This window comes from Macrobrachium nipponense, chromosome 1 (assembly GCF_015104395.2).
Source record: "Macrobrachium nipponense isolate FS-2020 chromosome 1, ASM1510439v2, whole genome shotgun sequence".
Lineage (NCBI taxonomy): Eukaryota > Metazoa > Arthropoda > Malacostraca > Decapoda > Palaemonidae > Macrobrachium > Macrobrachium nipponense.
In genome coordinates, this window is record NC_087200.1 from 145356053 (window position 1) to 145372160 (window position 16108).

General features: G+C 35.6%; 1 protein-coding gene across 8 annotated transcripts in view; it reads left to right on the forward strand.

The window, feature by feature from the left end:
* The window catches only part of LOC135219717 (uncharacterized), a 192264-nt gene extending 176156 nt beyond the window's left edge, over positions 1–16108 (forward strand). For 5 of the 8 annotated variants that reach the window (XM_064256712.1, XM_064256715.1, XM_064256714.1 and 2 more), the window contains exons 4-10: positions 396–1874; positions 2024–2172; positions 5590–5787; positions 7326–7444; positions 7621–7839; positions 8765–8863; positions 15233–16108. In XM_064256712.1, coding sequence (XP_064112782.1) covers positions 396–1874; positions 2024–2172; positions 5590–5787; positions 7326–7444; positions 7621–7839; positions 8765–8863; positions 15233–15311 — 2342 coding nt within the window. In that variant the 3' untranslated portion in view covers positions 15312–16108. Of the gene's footprint in view, positions 1–395; positions 1875–2023; positions 2173–5589; positions 5788–7325; positions 7445–7620; positions 7840–8764; positions 8864–9029; positions 9047–14384; positions 14492–15232 lie in introns of all 8 variants that reach the window. The other 3 variants (XM_064256710.1, XM_064256709.1, XM_064256708.1) reach the window with 3 other exon arrangements.

Here is a 16108-nt window from a genome sequence, read left to right on the forward strand (position 1 = left end):
TTATTTTTACTGCTTAGGCTGTTAATTCAAGTTTGAAACAATTTTCAAGTGCCAGCGCTCTAACGTTCCTAAGAAGGGTAGTTGAGTAATTTAGGTTGTAAAATGTATTTTTCAGTGAAATGATGCAGTTGCATAAATCTGCTGTAATGTATATTGACCTTACTGTGCTTATGTATAATACAGTACATATTTGTAGAATTAAGAGTAAAATCTGCTTCAATCGGTAATATTTTGGCTTTATAATATGGGACAGTGGTAGAATTTGTACATAGTTGGGTATTGTTGCCTTTTTCCATTTCAGAACTGTATAAAAAAAAGTAATTCTATCCTTTCTTTAAAGCAGCTCCGAAGGCTCATATTGTGAATTAGATTTTGACAGTAGGCTTTGATTGCAGATGAAGTAGACAATCCAGATGGTACTCCCAAGCAGGGTGATGGCTTTGAGGTTGGTAGTGATTTGGAGGAGGATTACTTTGAAGAATTCCACCTGCCTAACTCTCATGAGAATGCTTTTGTAAGGCACAAAAGTTTTCGTCGGAAGGTCAACTTGACTCCTATTGATGCTCCAGATGCTGAAAAGATCGAAGGATTGGTCAGGACGGGGGAATTCCAGAGGCATGGTAGCATTCGCCGGAAAATAACCGAGGAACCTGCCCCTAGTCCCGAAGATGTTGTCAAGAATGACAGGTTATCCTTAGATAGTAATGAGAACATAAAGGACGTAGAAAGTAATGGCGTGCTGTCAGAAGTAGGAACATTTGCAAAGGATTTGAGGGAGATAGAAAACATGTTAGATGATAATGATAATATTGGAGATGACATTTCAGATATTATTGCAGATAACAGTTTTTCTAAAGATGATCACCCAATCAGTTTTCGTCCACTCATCCCATGTTCCAACACCTCAACTCCAATACCAGCAAGTGCTAAGTTTAGCAATTATGAAACTATGGAACTGAGTGTCAGTGCTACAGATGAAAGTGTAAATGATGAAAGCAATGAGGAGAGTTTGAGCATAGAACAGAGTACTCTTATGAAAGTCAAAGAGTGTTTAGACTTCACAAAATACAAGGACTTGTACAATCTTAGTGGCAGGTTGCAAGATATACTGACACCCAAGGAAGTTGAAGAAATTTTAGTCAATTCTCATCGGTACAGCAGCTATTTTGACAAGGAGATCATGGAAGCCTTGCATACTTCTTTGCAAGAACACCTTAATAATAACAGTAATGGCAATACTGATAGTGGGATTTCATCCCCAAAGAGGATGATTTCTGCTGAGGGAGCTGAACTTGGTAACACTGATAAAAGTGAAATCAGAGCTGTGTTGGATGGTACCAGTGAGCCAAGTAAAGAGAGCGAAGCCAACAGTTCCAAGAGGTCGTCTGAAATATTTTTAGATGATGAGCTTGAAGATGAAGATACAGGCTTTAGGTTTGAGAGGCGTAGGTCACTTCGTCTCACCAAAGAGGGCTTGAAAGAATTAGAAGTTGAAGGTGTTTTTGTTGAGAGCAAAACTCAAGATATTGGTCTTAAGAAAATCCCAGCACCTGAGTTTGACCTTAGTGGTGGAACTAATGAAGAATACAATGATGAAATACCAGACTTTTCAACAGTGGACATAAATGACACTTCAAAATCAGAAAATAATGGAAGTTCAAGTGCCAAATCAAGTGAAATCCCCAAAACTCAAGCAGTTCATGTTCCCCTCCCTGATATTGTGATAACTAATGTAGGTGATGAGCCTGAACATAGTAGAAATGAACACAGCAGTTTATCGGGACTGATATCAGAGGTTAGCGGAGTTTCAGAAATCACAACACCAAACTTGGATTCTTCAGGAAGCAAGTTTGAGTATGAAACTCCAGGTGAAGGTAATGTTTGTAGCTGTAACTTGTGCTGCATGTTAGCTGTACCCACTGTAATATAATGTATAGTAGTTGTTTATATTTTGTAGGCAGTGCATTATTTCAAGATGAATGTTTGAGTTTTGTTAAACAGATTTCCAAATGTTTTTTTACAGAGAGGCCTTCTAGCTTGAACTTTGGAATCCTCAGTCAACGAAAAAGAATTTCTGTTGCAGATGACATATTGCAATCTCCGATTGAGGATGACAATATTTCTGTAGCCTCAGCCTTCAGCTGCAGAAGCGATGGAGAGGATGACATTGATGTAAGTATTCCAGGGGTCTTTGTGATAATTTCATGAATTGCTGTTTAAGTTGTGTATAGCATGACCAGATTTTTGTGACATCATTATTCTCAGATAACTGTAAGGTATTTTGGTTAAACTTTTGGGCTAAAATAAATTCTCAAATACATCTTACATAATGGAAAAGCATCCCTAAAATTTTTGCAATTAAAGACAGTTTGTGAGTCTGGCAGCATTTTGAAAAGTAATAGCTTTCAAAGACTCACTAGTTGTTGTTGGTAGAAATAACACTGTAAGGACTGTACTTTGGACAGACCTTCAATCCAATCTTGTTAGCTTACTAAGTCAGAGTCTGTCCTGCTGCACAGAGGGGGATCCTCTCAAGTAGGGTGATGTGATTACCCACGTGGCCACGTCATGCACACCCTACTCAGTTTCACTAATTGTCTGCAATTGTTCTTTTATTATACAATACATATTCGTTACTTTAGATGACTTGGAAATAGTTCTTGTTTTATATTTTATCTTCCACTTTTTTAAGAGATTATATTTTAAAAATAATTATCCTTGTGGTCAGAACTCAATCGAATGTTTATCTTAATTTGAAAAGTATTCAGTGCTTTTTACTTTACATATAGCATGTATATCCAGTATTCAGTTTCCAATTCTTTGTCAAACCCATTACCATTACTACTATTCTCAGAATGTTCCGAAAAAAGTTTACGTAATTTGAAATAAATATTTTGGCTGCCTGGCTCCATCCAGTAAGATGCCAGCTAGTCATCTTTTAAGTAATTTAACTGAAGATTTTAAATCTTTTCATGAGGTTCTGCACCTGATTTCCAGCATTTGATTGAGAGATGAGGGGGGGATATGAAAAAAAAAAAAAAGACAACTTGGAATTCATTGCTGAGAGAAGTTCATTGATGACTCTTCAGAAATCTATGAAATAAGTAAGCAGACAAGCTGGATCAAATGCTTTATAAATAGTTTACTACATATCATGCCTCTCTCAGGTCCACTCATCACAAGTAGGCCAAGATGTTTTATGAAGATAAAAAGAGCACATAGCTATGTGCCTTCAAGGCCTGCCATGGGATGAAGAAATCATGGTATTTGGGCAATATGGGTATGCTGATGCTGATAGAGCTGAATACTATGGTGATACATTTACATATCTCGTACTTTAACATAACTTCAATCTGAGTCAGACTGATGAAACATTGATGAGATAGGCCTATTACTGTGTGTAAGGATCTAAGGGTCTTTGGAATAGATATCTTGGTTGAAGAGGGGTCCTATTTCTCCACCAAGGTCTATACTAAACCAACAAACATGGGTATGTCTCTCAACGGAGAGAGTGAGTGCCTCAAGAGGTGTAAGTACTCTACCATCAGTGCCTACGTCATGAGGGCCCCCTCGCATTGCTCCTCTAGGAACAACACCCATGGTGAGCTCGAGCTTGTTGCTCAGGTCATTGACAGTGGAAACCCTCATAAAGACATTGAAGAGTGTATCCGCAGGAATGCCGAGAATTGGTACTAGCAGGAGCCATGCCCCGATGTCCTTGAATATATAGATCTCTTCTATAGAGGATTCTTCCACAAGAAGTATCAAGATGATGAGCATGCCCTCCATAAAACCATTGAGGAGAATGTCAGTGCCATCAACCCTGAGAAGATCAATTTTATAATTCTTGCAAACACTGCAAGACAAGTTTGATAATGAAGAACAATTCAGCCACCCCACAGCATGACCCACTAAAGAAAACCAATGTGAATTACCATCATTTATGCACCGTCCAAGGAGGCCTTGGTGATTTACATAGGGATGCCAATGACACATTTTTCAAAGAGGAATTCTTGCTATGCCCAAGAGGGAGCTATCTTCAATCATATAAAAACTGCTCACAACCAATGAATTAAACAGCCAGACATTATCCCAAATACTGTACTGAAATTATTGACCAAACTGCAGGCCATCGCCAACTGCGCCTCTTGGTAGCCTTGCATATAAGAAAAAAAAAAGCCATCGGTGAACATCACCCAAGGGACTGTCTCCTACAATTACCAGGAGACCTGCAACGAATACCCCACACAACACGAGCGCCAATCAAAATTCAGCACACAACATAAGGACCAATCAAAATTCAGTGCACAAAGTAAGGGCCAATCAAAATTCAACTTCTGAGCAGAATTTTCCTGCCCCTCCCCAGCGCTGCAGTGGCGCTCACATGCAAGACCAGCCCCAACCATCAACACACAAGAGAGCGCTTATGCTGAGAAGGATGCCTCCAGGCACACAATGATAATTCAACTCCGAATTTGACCCTGCCCACCCCTATAAAAGTTGATCTGAACCCAGTACTCATCCAGTTCGTCTTCACCAACGTCCTGATAATGACAATAGAGATGGTTGAAACGTAAACTACACCAGCCCCTGAAAGAGTCCTAGTAGCAGTACAAGGATACCTAATACCCATATCCAAAAAAAATTACCAGAAGATAGCTACCATGATCCCGTTGAAATTACCGGCCTTGGTGTGTCTGTCCAGTAAAGATAAAATAAAAGCAAAATAGAATAGAATATTTTTGATAAAATATTTTAACCTATGAATGGTAATCAGTAAACCAAATTTTGACAAATATGAATTTTGGATTTCTACTCACCAACCTAGCTGTCAGCAAATGATTTATCAGAGGAATTGAAAATACCCTGTTTAAGAATAATTCTTTGAAAGCTGCCATTATTTTCAACAAAACAGGTGTGCTCCCTTCATATTAATATTATTATTATTGGATAAATTTCTAGCTTAAATAATATTTAGTATTTTGGTGGACATCAGCATTCCAGCAATCATTTATGGGAATAACAGCATTTGTTTTCTGTGTTCATAATAAAGGCAGCTTTGCCTGCTTTTTATGTCTTCATTTTCTTTTAGGCTTACATTAGCAGCAGTCCTGCAGACTGGTGTATACTGTTGGCGATTGTTGTAAGCAAAGAGGCCCCATTGCTTAGACCTTTGATTTGGTAGCCCCTTGAGTAGTTCTAACTGATCTTAGAGGAGGTTTCTGCTGGTTATGGTTAATGAATTTTAGAGGTTTTATTCTGCTGATTATGGTTGAATGATTTTAAAGGTTTTTACTGCCAGTTTATTGTTGTAAGAAACAAGGAAAGGTATTTTGTAGATATAGGTATCCTTAAGCCATAATAAGTGAGAAAACAAGTACTAACTGTATTTTTGTTAGATTTTAGCCTTTGGAATTATGAAGCTCTTTGACATAAAAAGTAAAATTATTTTATGTAAGATTTTTTTCATATTGAACAGCTTTAATCTTAATATTCATTATACAGCATCACATAGAAGAGAAAAAGGATTTGAATAAAAGTTAGTGGTATTTTACAAAATATGCATAAAGATATTTTATCTTTCCAAAGGATGACTTCGAAGCCCCAGAAATACAAATAAAATGCAAAATCTATCCTAATTTGGAGCCGATACCACCTCCACCTGATCAGCTCATACCAGAATTCTCAGCAGCAGAAGAAACTGCGGAAGAAAGACACTGGAGAAGTGTAGTTATTGGAGGTGTCTGGAGGAGAATTGACATGAAGGTCATTGCACCTTATCGCAAGGTATGCCTTTTACATACTGTGTTTGTGTGATTCATTATTGGGGAGCTAGATATTTGGACTATGCCTTAAATCGGTCTTGAGAGTGAACATAGTTTCATGAAAGAGTTTTTTCATTACCATGCATCCGTTGGAAATTTTTTGGGACACTTGGATGCCTTAAATTACTGATACTGATTTTAAACAAGCTAGTTTGTCGTTGAGTTTGTTGTAAAGAGAAATACAATCATTTTTTGCCGGAATTGGTTTTTGTTGAGTTATATGTCTAGTATTTAAGTATATCTTAGTTTAACCAGACCACTGAGCTGATTAACAGCACTCCTAGGGCTGCTGCCCTGAAGGATTAGATATTTTTACAGCTTTGTGTGGGATCCTAACACATTATATCAAGAAATTAATTTCTAATCACCAGAAATAAATTCCCCCAATTCCACATTGGCAGAGCAGGAAATCGAACTCGGGACTACCGAAATGGTAGGCAAGCACGTAAACCATTCGTCCAATGAGGAACTAGTTTTATGTCAAACTGTGGTCACGACAACAAAGGTCATTCACGTTTCACCTTATGTATACGTAATAGCTAAAGTGAACCTGAGAATTTTGAGAATTAATGAATTTTTTTTCAATTTCAGTATATACGTATATTGATTAACTACTGAAGAATAGTGGAAAGTTTTCATATTTTTGTAGAAGTATTTAATGAAAAGCTTTAATTAAATATCAAGGTTAATACTGTAGTTTCAAAGGTGAGGATCTATATATGCTAGTCTATGTGACCTAAAGTTTTTGCTTTAGAATCATACAGCATTTGTACAGTAGATTCTGTTGTACCTGATACTCATCACTTTATACCCATATTGCTGAATTTCATTAAATTATTCCCAGTGAATGTTATGGAACTTGATTCTAGACCACAGTGTGGCTGAGAAAAATGTAAAAAAAATAATTGAGTAGTGTACCCTGTACATATCAGTTTAAGAATAAAGAGACAGGTACACTGGATTCTGGATAATGTTTACTGGGTTAGTTCTTCATTGTCAATCCCACTTTAGTCAAAAAAGACATTTTGCAGGCCCACAACTTAAAAAACAATCCATATTAGTTTATTCTGTAAGCATCGCTAATTTGGATTTTGCTGGTGTAGCAATCAATAAATTTGGATTTTTAAAAAATCTTTCTGAAACACTAGGAACACATTTTTCAAAGACAAGTCTCATTACAAAATCTTTTCTGAGCTGAACTCCTTTAATACTATGTCAGATGCTGAAGCTCAGGCATTTAGTCTTATCTTGCTTAATTTGAAGTGTTGCATTTCCGTCCTCTGAAATTTTGTAGAATCACATTTTATTTGCAACTGCTCAGGATCAGCATTGATTGTCAGTTCTTGTTTCTAATCCTATGAATCTCTACTTCTTAATATTGTAGGAATTGGTAGGAATTTTTCTTTATTTAATTGGTAATAATGTAGTACACTGTATGTAGTTCTGTTATATAATGTGAATGGATGAAGTAATAAAATAATTTCATGTTAACATTTCCAGTGCGTAAGTCATGGAGGATATCTTGGTGATACTCAAAATGCAGTCATAGTCATCTGTGCATGCCAGTTGCCTGATAGATCAAGAAGAGATTACAACTATGTTATGGACAATCTTTTCTTGTGAGTTTTGTGTTTTTACCCTCTTTCTGGTGTTATAATTTGTTTACTTTTTTTATGCATATTTTTATGAATTAAAACTAATTTGGACACTGGCATTATATTTTACCTTCTTACTGAAATGTACATATTATATTTGGTAATTAACAGTAGATTGACATCTTTCCTTTGGGTTGCAGGTATGTATTGTCAACTTTGGAGCAGTTGATTGCAGATGATTATGTTCTGGTTTATTTAGCTGGTGGTACCCCAAAGTCTCACATGCCAAACTTTCACTGGCTAAAAAGGGCATATCAAATGATTGATAGAAAATTGAGAAAAAATCTAAAGGCCCTTCACGTTGTACATCCCACGTTTTGGGTGCGGACTGTAGTGGCATTTTCCAGACCATTCATAAGGTAAGACCAATATGGCGCCTTTTATGCAGTTTTAATTACAAATTCAAAGACCTCATCAGCTTTCTGAAGTTATATAAAATCCCTGGGTTATGGCATTCTGACTTTAAGGTGCTTGGCTCACAGTGGCTTCGGGGTTACTGCGTTCCGACTCTATGGTGCTTGGCTCATGGGGCTGTTAACCCGATTTTATGGCACCAGAAGCTCTGTTTAGTCCCATTATTATTATGATGTTCCAGTCAACAATGTTGTTTTTCGTGTTAAAGTTCACCACCGTAACAGAACCCCCGCCATAAACTGGGGAATGCCTGTAATATTTCCATTATTTGTACTGATGCCTACTTGCATATATTTTTCAAATTTGAGGGAGTAGTTTCATCACAAACCCAGTATGTTAGCTCTTTTGTTTTCAATATTCTGGACACTTTAGCTCATTGTCAAATAAAAATTACAGTTGATGTTATCATACAAAACCATTTTAGTACATAAATTGATAGATCCAGCCTCCCATACTGTTGGAGCCCATAGGGATTGACCTGCACATGTACCATACTGTTAGCTAACTGCACAGTAGTTACATAATATGAGAAAAAAATTATTTCATTTAAAAGTTATAATTTATGTAATTTACTTCCTCCAGTCACTTCAGGGATGTTTCATGTACTTTACTGGAAGTAGGTGTACCAAAGAAGTTACTTTTTTCCACATCAAGTCTTGAGTGTTTGATTACTGGATTTTGTTTTTACTGATTATTTTGATATTTAGTTATTTTAAATTTGTTAGAGGTTACTCCCTAAGGTTTCAGCATCTAATATTCTACTTATTTGTGACTGAGGATTTTGGTTATAAGGTGTTTACAGTACATTAAGAGTACTATTGCAATCTTTAATAGGAGAATAAACACCAAGAATTTTTTTTTTGCTTGCAGCACGAAGTTCTACCGAAAACTGTCTTTTGTGAATAACTTGACAGAATTGGCTCAGATGGTACCATTGGATCAGCTTGATATTCCAGATGCTGTTAAGCAGTAAGTAATTGGCTGTTGTTTGACCACTGCCTGGCTTCACTAGATTTTTTTTATGGATTGTTGCATGCCATTTAATATCAGTATGAATTTTGTTATATTCTTTGTATTAACATTGATCTTTAATATGATTTCCCCTTGTTGTAAGTGTAAAATTTTCATTTTCAAGCGATTTCATTGACCCAGGTAAAGTTTTTAAATGTCCATCCTGAGATAGAGTAGAGTAAAGTGCTTTTTAGATTGTGGCCAGGAACAAATTGAAAACTGTTGTATGTACTGATTACCTAACATATTTTCCTTTTCTGTATAAAAAAATAATTCAAATGCTAAAGCTTGTTTGAGTATTTTTTTCATTTTACTCCTTTACTTATTGTTATTGTACTTAAGGTAGTAGTAGTTATAGGGGTATGAAATGAGAGGTTTCTCAGTATTACTTGTCATATAGTTAAAATGCTGAAACTTTGGTCTGAGCCACAACCATTGCCAGACCAATGTGTGAATTCTCTTTCTTCAAGGGCCACTCAAGCACACTTCCTTTCATTTGACATTTCCTTTTTTTCATGGAAAGGTGTCTTAGGCAGGCTAATTAAGATCTAAAGTTCAATGGTTGATTGTCAAGTAGTAGGCTATACATGGTGTAATGGCTTCAGTATATTGAAAGTTTTTTCTACTTCTTGTTCCTTAGTCAGATCTGTTACCATGTTGAGCTCTGGACTTTCTCCATGCTGTCTTGCCAACTTGAATAGTGGACAAACACCCTTCCAGTTTCTTGTGGCTACATTTGTTTTTGATGTTCATTATGTGGAGGTGGCTGTCAGCGAGTTTTTGGATCTTGTTCATTAGTTCTTGCCTTATAATATACTTTCAGGCTCCAACAAGAGATTCCCAGATGTTCTGGGACATATAGATGTCACAGTTTGCTTCTAGTCAAGGGACTCCTATGAGAGTCTTGTTCCAATATTTAACTTATTGATTTGTCCCTAGAGTTCCAGTGGAACTCCAAGTCAGGGTTCCAACTTAGTTCTGATCCGTCTCACTAGTTTACCTTGATTATTTTATTTTCTTGAACCCTTTGTCATCTAGAAGGATTCCTCTTTTTGCTCCTCATGCACTGCTTTCCACAGGTCAGGAGGTGCTTCAGAGTCATCAAGATTGGCTTTTGGTAGAGAATGTTTGGTCTACCCTATGGAGGTTATATCCTGAACTATTGTTCTTGTGTCCTTAAGTAACCTTGCTTTCATCCACCCTGGCTTTTCATCAGCTAGTGTTCTCTGCCATCCCAGGGCCAGTCACTAAGCATTGCCAAGTTCTCTGCTGGGAATTTTTCATTATATTGTTACTCTTAACACTACTTTTCTTCTTGACTGTCCCTGGTTGTGGTTAGCCATGCTATTTTATTGCCTTGGCATGTTGTTATAGGTGTCATCCCACTATTCCTCATATTCATCAAACATCAAGCAACAAGGCCATTTTTAGTGAATTCATTGTTCTGTGCTCCTTATGGGAGTGGGTTTATGTCTGTATATTTTCTTCATCAACAGACCCTTTGCAATATGGGAGTACACAGACTGGAGATAATTTTATTGCAGACCTCTTAGCATGGGAGCACTCCTTTTGGATTAGCCCTTACCAACAACCTGTCTTCTTCTTCATGGACTTTGCAGCATTTGCTTCCTAGCCATTGCAATTATTTTATGATGGTGAATGGGTTTGTGATAACACTTTTTTTTTTTTTTTACAATAAAACAAGTTCTTGTAGAAGCCCATCCATCATACACTCATGTAATTTTGTTACAAAGTTATTTAAAGAAAATTCTGTTGGATCCTCCACTCTCCCGTGCATCTTTAGTTATCAGTGGTCTTTAACAAACACAGAAACTAACTATGTTTGGTATTATTGATCCGTATCCAATGTTAACTGTTGGGTTCTTGTTAAGCTACTGATTATTTGTACGTGATAAAGGAACCTGCTCATATTTCTGGTAAAGTACCTGACTCTAGTTCTGAATAAATGTAAGAACTATTGTTGAGGCTAACATCTGTGAAAGGACATGTAAGTGAATCAATATACTACTGTGTTCTCATATCACTATTAAAAAATACAATCTAGGGTACAGTCAAATCCACCACAGATCTGTAGTAATTGAGGTATGAGGTTGCACTATAGCCAGTTATAATTTTATTGATAAACTTATATTGTACCATGCTTTCACACTGTGGTTTGGTTTGTATGTTGATTATTATACTTTACTTTGCACATGTAATACTATGTGTGTACTTAATGATTCTTAATGTTTTATAAGATGTTACTTTTGAATTGTACATATAACCTTTTTCATATTTCCAAGAATTGTCAAATTTTGCCAGAAAACTAGTCATTATTCACAAGGGTTCTTGTATCAATGAGATTATATTAATTATGCATACTTCAGAACTTCTATTTTATCACTATTGACATGGATGTCAGTAGCCATAAGGACATGGTAATTGCTTGAAACATTATGTTTGGCAAACTTTAATAAGCTCTGAACTAGAAATCTTTCATGGTGCTCACTGCACAGGCCAGTGGCATCAACATTCATTGGAGGTGACTTCTTCTTGCTGTAAAACTGTTAGGACAGTCTTTATGGCGAAGTCTTGTCGATGCTAGAGTGCTAATAACTGAGGCTGTAATACTACATACTTGAAAGTGCTGTACCCAGTTACCTTAGTTTTTATAACATTTATGCTTGTGTGTGTATTTACATTCTATTTTTTATTTTGTAATTTTCATGTGGACTTGTTGTCCATGTTATTCTGTGAACTTTCTTTGCAAGTTAATGGACTTTTGGATTGCTCTACATGAATATTTTTTTTATTCTACATGAATATTTTTTAAAAAACTATCTCTGAGGAAGACCCTCTTTCAAACAAGCTTCACTAAAAAGAATGACAGCCTGGATGGATTGAGTTTATATTGCAATTTCTAAATCAAAGCATGAACTCAGTGGTTATGGACTTGCTGCACATCAAGATGGGAAGATTCTTGAATCCTGAAGCAAAGGTACATGCCTTCATATGCAGGAACTACTTTCCTGCTGTATGCCAAAATACTTGATTGGGTAAATGCATTTTCTTCCTGGAGTGAAGCTTCATATAGAGGCTAACCTGAGACACATTAGTGTAAACCTTTCCAGGAGAGGCTGATAAAAAAAACATGAAATATCATTGATGAATTCAAAATGCATTCAAACATAAGTCATACAATATCAGTAACAACTTATCACTGTGTTTAGTCTTTAGTTTAAGCCATGCTTCAGGCTAGATAGAGCAGTTCTAGCACATAGCCTTTCTGTCTGCGAAGATTGGGATTTTCGGGCCCCATAGGCTTTGCCAAGTCATCAGCAACCATATGATTGGTTCCCTCCCCAACCCTAGTCTTATTGAGTAGATGGGATTTGGGTACTGATCGTAGGTATCTTCAGTCTCTAGGACATAAAGTGACACCATACTGACCTGTCCTGTTATTCTGCAGCTCATCAGCTGCCTTTAAATGGTAGGTTTTTATATCTTCCCTCTTGAAACTAAATCTTGAGAACACCTGGGCACATAACAGTACTTGAATTTCCCTAGGTTTTAGACACAGTAATTGATTTTGTGGGAATTTTTTTTTTCATTGTTAGGAAAAATTACAACTACTAATTGAATTGTTGAGTACTTGTAAAGCCTTTTATGTAATTATTGAACATTTTAAGTATGGAACTATACTCTGATGTATTTTGAAGCTGTTTCACATACTGATGATCTTGGATGAAAAATTTATACTTGTAGAATTGCCAGCAAGTCATTTTTAGCAATGGATCTCTTTATTATTAATCTCCAACAGATCTCCATATTATTAATCTTTACAAAGACTGATGTCTGTATCAGTTAATACTATTTGTATCATCAGAGGGAATAAAATGCGATAAAGATTTCAACAAGGACATGCTGCCAATCTGATGGTCATTGGGACACATGGTTCTTGAAGGTCAGGTATTTGGCTTTCCCTCAATCCAAGAAATAAGTGTGGATTGCTTGTTTCCTTGGCAAATCTCAAAAGCTTTGTCTTTAAGGATTTGTTTCTTGCCACCATTGGTATCAAGTTAATGAAGAACCCCAATATAACCATGCAGAAATGTGACAATTTTATTTCTGTACAAAAATTCTCTGTAAAAATGGTTCTTTGATTAAAATCCCAAAATTTGTGGTTATTATTTATGTTGTTAATATTTACAACTCTTTACCGGTCCTGATGCATTTTTCCAGATTCCTTCTGTTGGAAGTGATGATAGTATATACTTTGGCTTTGCCCTTTTCTTTCATTGTCCAGTTTACTTTTTAGAAAGGATAAAGGATAGCTGGCAGATATCTTGCTCTTTGGGGAGTATTGTCCAAAACCCAGGTTGAAGAGGACAAATCATGAAAATATCTTTTTATGAAATTTATCTTTGTCTAAATTAGCAGGGTAACAAGGTCTATGGGCTCTTAGGAAAAGACATAAAGCTACTTTTTTTATGCAAGGATTATAGAGTGGAAGCTTGAATGTAGGAATTTGTATGCATGGTTAACTTATCTAGGTTTCAAAGTGTCAGAATGTGGTAGCAGTGGTAGTAGTACTAGCGGCAGAAGCGGCAGCAGGTCAAACTTGACTATGGTTAGATGGTCGGTGTTTGAAGGCTGAATCATTATTTTTTAGAGTGCATTTAGCATATTGTGTGGACTTTTTAAGAAGATATACCAAATAAAAAAAAAAAATTATAAATGTAGATCAGTGCCACAACTTGCGCAAATAGCTGAAATTTGCGAGTACTTAAAACCTCTGAAAATGCTTATACCCAATTAGCTTAATAGTTTTATCACAAAAAATGCACTTAGTCATGGAAATGATACAAAAATACAGTAATTTTCTAATATATCTCTGTGAAAAATACCTCAAAGACTCATTTTCCATGAATTATGGGTATATATGGTCCATAGAAAAGTACGCATAGGAGAGTCTGTGAGTCTGCAAATGGTGGGGGGGGAGGGGGTTAGACTATATATGAATTACCCTATGTCAGTGCTTGGGTTCTATATGAGGCCTTTTATTTTGCTATCTTATATAAACTACATAGGTATAAGGTGGGTCTTTTCTGCTAAATGAAAGTCTAGATCAGGGGAATACTACAGGGTACCAATAAAATTTTGAATTCCTAGTTTTCCAAGTTATATTTAGTGCACTCTATTATTCAAAGGAAGATATACAGATTTTGTGCTAGTTTGTTAGCTTAGTCATAGTGAGTTATGACCACAAGATTTACTTCATTTTACTATGTTTCATGCTAAATTTGTTTCCTATTTATCTTCAGTATTCTACTGTCTGATGTTAGTTTGTACCATTTCAGTAGCTTGCATTTTAAGTTTTATTTAGAACTGTACTTTGTGCATGATATTTTGTGAAAGGTGAAGGCTCTTAATTAAATTAGAGATCATACCCCACTAACCTGTGTTCTCCATATCCCAGCCACGATGAAAATAGGAGAACCATCTTATCTATGCTGGGCTTAGCTCCCTCTCATCCAGGTAAAGCTTGAAAGCCCTTGGCTCTTTGACCCTTTAAAATTTTTAGAGGTTTGTATTGTTCCAGATTCCTGTTATATGACATTGATGTATTTCACAAATTATGTTGTATTGTTTCCTTTGCAAAACCCCTTTGTATGAAGTCTATAGTACTTTAGAGTTATCTCCCCTATTGAAAATAAACTGTTTGCACAAAGCACTATTGTACTAAATCACATCTCTTGGTTTAGGGTTTTAATAAAATTCCATTTCTTTGTAACTAATATCTTGTTTCAGAAAATCTTTTAGGGAGTTGATATACATGCACTTTCTTTTATCAAATATTTACCTTGTTCAGTAATAGTATTCTTCTTAGTAAATCTTCACTCACATCTAACACAACTCTGAAAACATCAACTTAGAATGTGCTAGGTTAGGATTTTCTATATTCCTGTCTTATAGGATTTTCTATATTCCTGTCTTAAAGTACTAATATAACACATTATGTTACAATTCAAAATTTGAGTACTAGTCTTGAATAGAATGTTGTAAGTGGATTTCATTGTACAACATTGCTTTGAAATGGTTGCAAATATGACTTATTACTTGCATGATCTGGTCATTGGGTAGTTTTATGGCTTTCTATTGTACTTTGAAAGGTAAGTATTTAAGTAATTTTGATAGTTGTATCAAATTTAATTAAATTTAAATGTTACACTCCATATCTGATGATGAAAAAATACAGTCTATAGTGATTTTATAAAATGAATTCCATAAGCATTAGTTTTATACTTACAAAAAGATTTGTTTCAGAGCGGACTTTGAACTGATGATCAAGGAGAAAAAGAAAAATATGTTGAAAAGTCGTGGATCTTCAGCTACATCAAGATGAGTTGAAAGAACTCGGAAATTGAGAAATACTTGTGAACCATTGGCATCGGGAGGCTGTAAATAATGAGAACCCTAAGATACCAGTGAAAAGCTAATTAAACAAAGGTTTTACTTTGCCTTAACTAGCTGCATTACTGCTCTTAAGAGGAAGAGCCGATATCAAATTTGTTTGAAACCATAAGAAATGTTGTAAATAGTAAACTAGGAGGGATTAAATTATGATACTTCTCATGAGTTCTTCGACAGTTCTTTCATTCACTTTTGGAATCTTCGTGATAAAATGTGATAACAGTGATGGGTATACCCAAAACTTTGTTGTAGTTTAGGCATTAACCACACTGACAGTTCTTACGAAAATTAAAGTTGTAAGTATGTAGATATAATTTAACATTGAGATATTTATCTATAGCAATACAAGGTGGTTGTATAGAATTCTTAATGTTGTACATACTTAGTTATTTTAGAAATCAAGTAGTACTGTAATTAGTTATCATGCTTCTTGATTAATTCTAGAAAACCAATCGATGCTTTTATTCATTACTATTTAAAAGCTTACAAGACAGGTTTCATCACTAGTCTTTCAGCAGTAACCCAATTTCAGATGGTTTTTAGATAATACGTAGCCTGTTTCCCTTAAAACCTTATGCTAATATGCATTAGGTTTGGAAACTGCATTATGCTTTTTTTCGAGTATGGTAGAGTCGAATTTTACCTTAACAGCAGAAGCAACTACTACTTTAAATCATTGTAATGTCTATATATTTATTTTTTTTGTATAATAAATATTACAGAAACTAG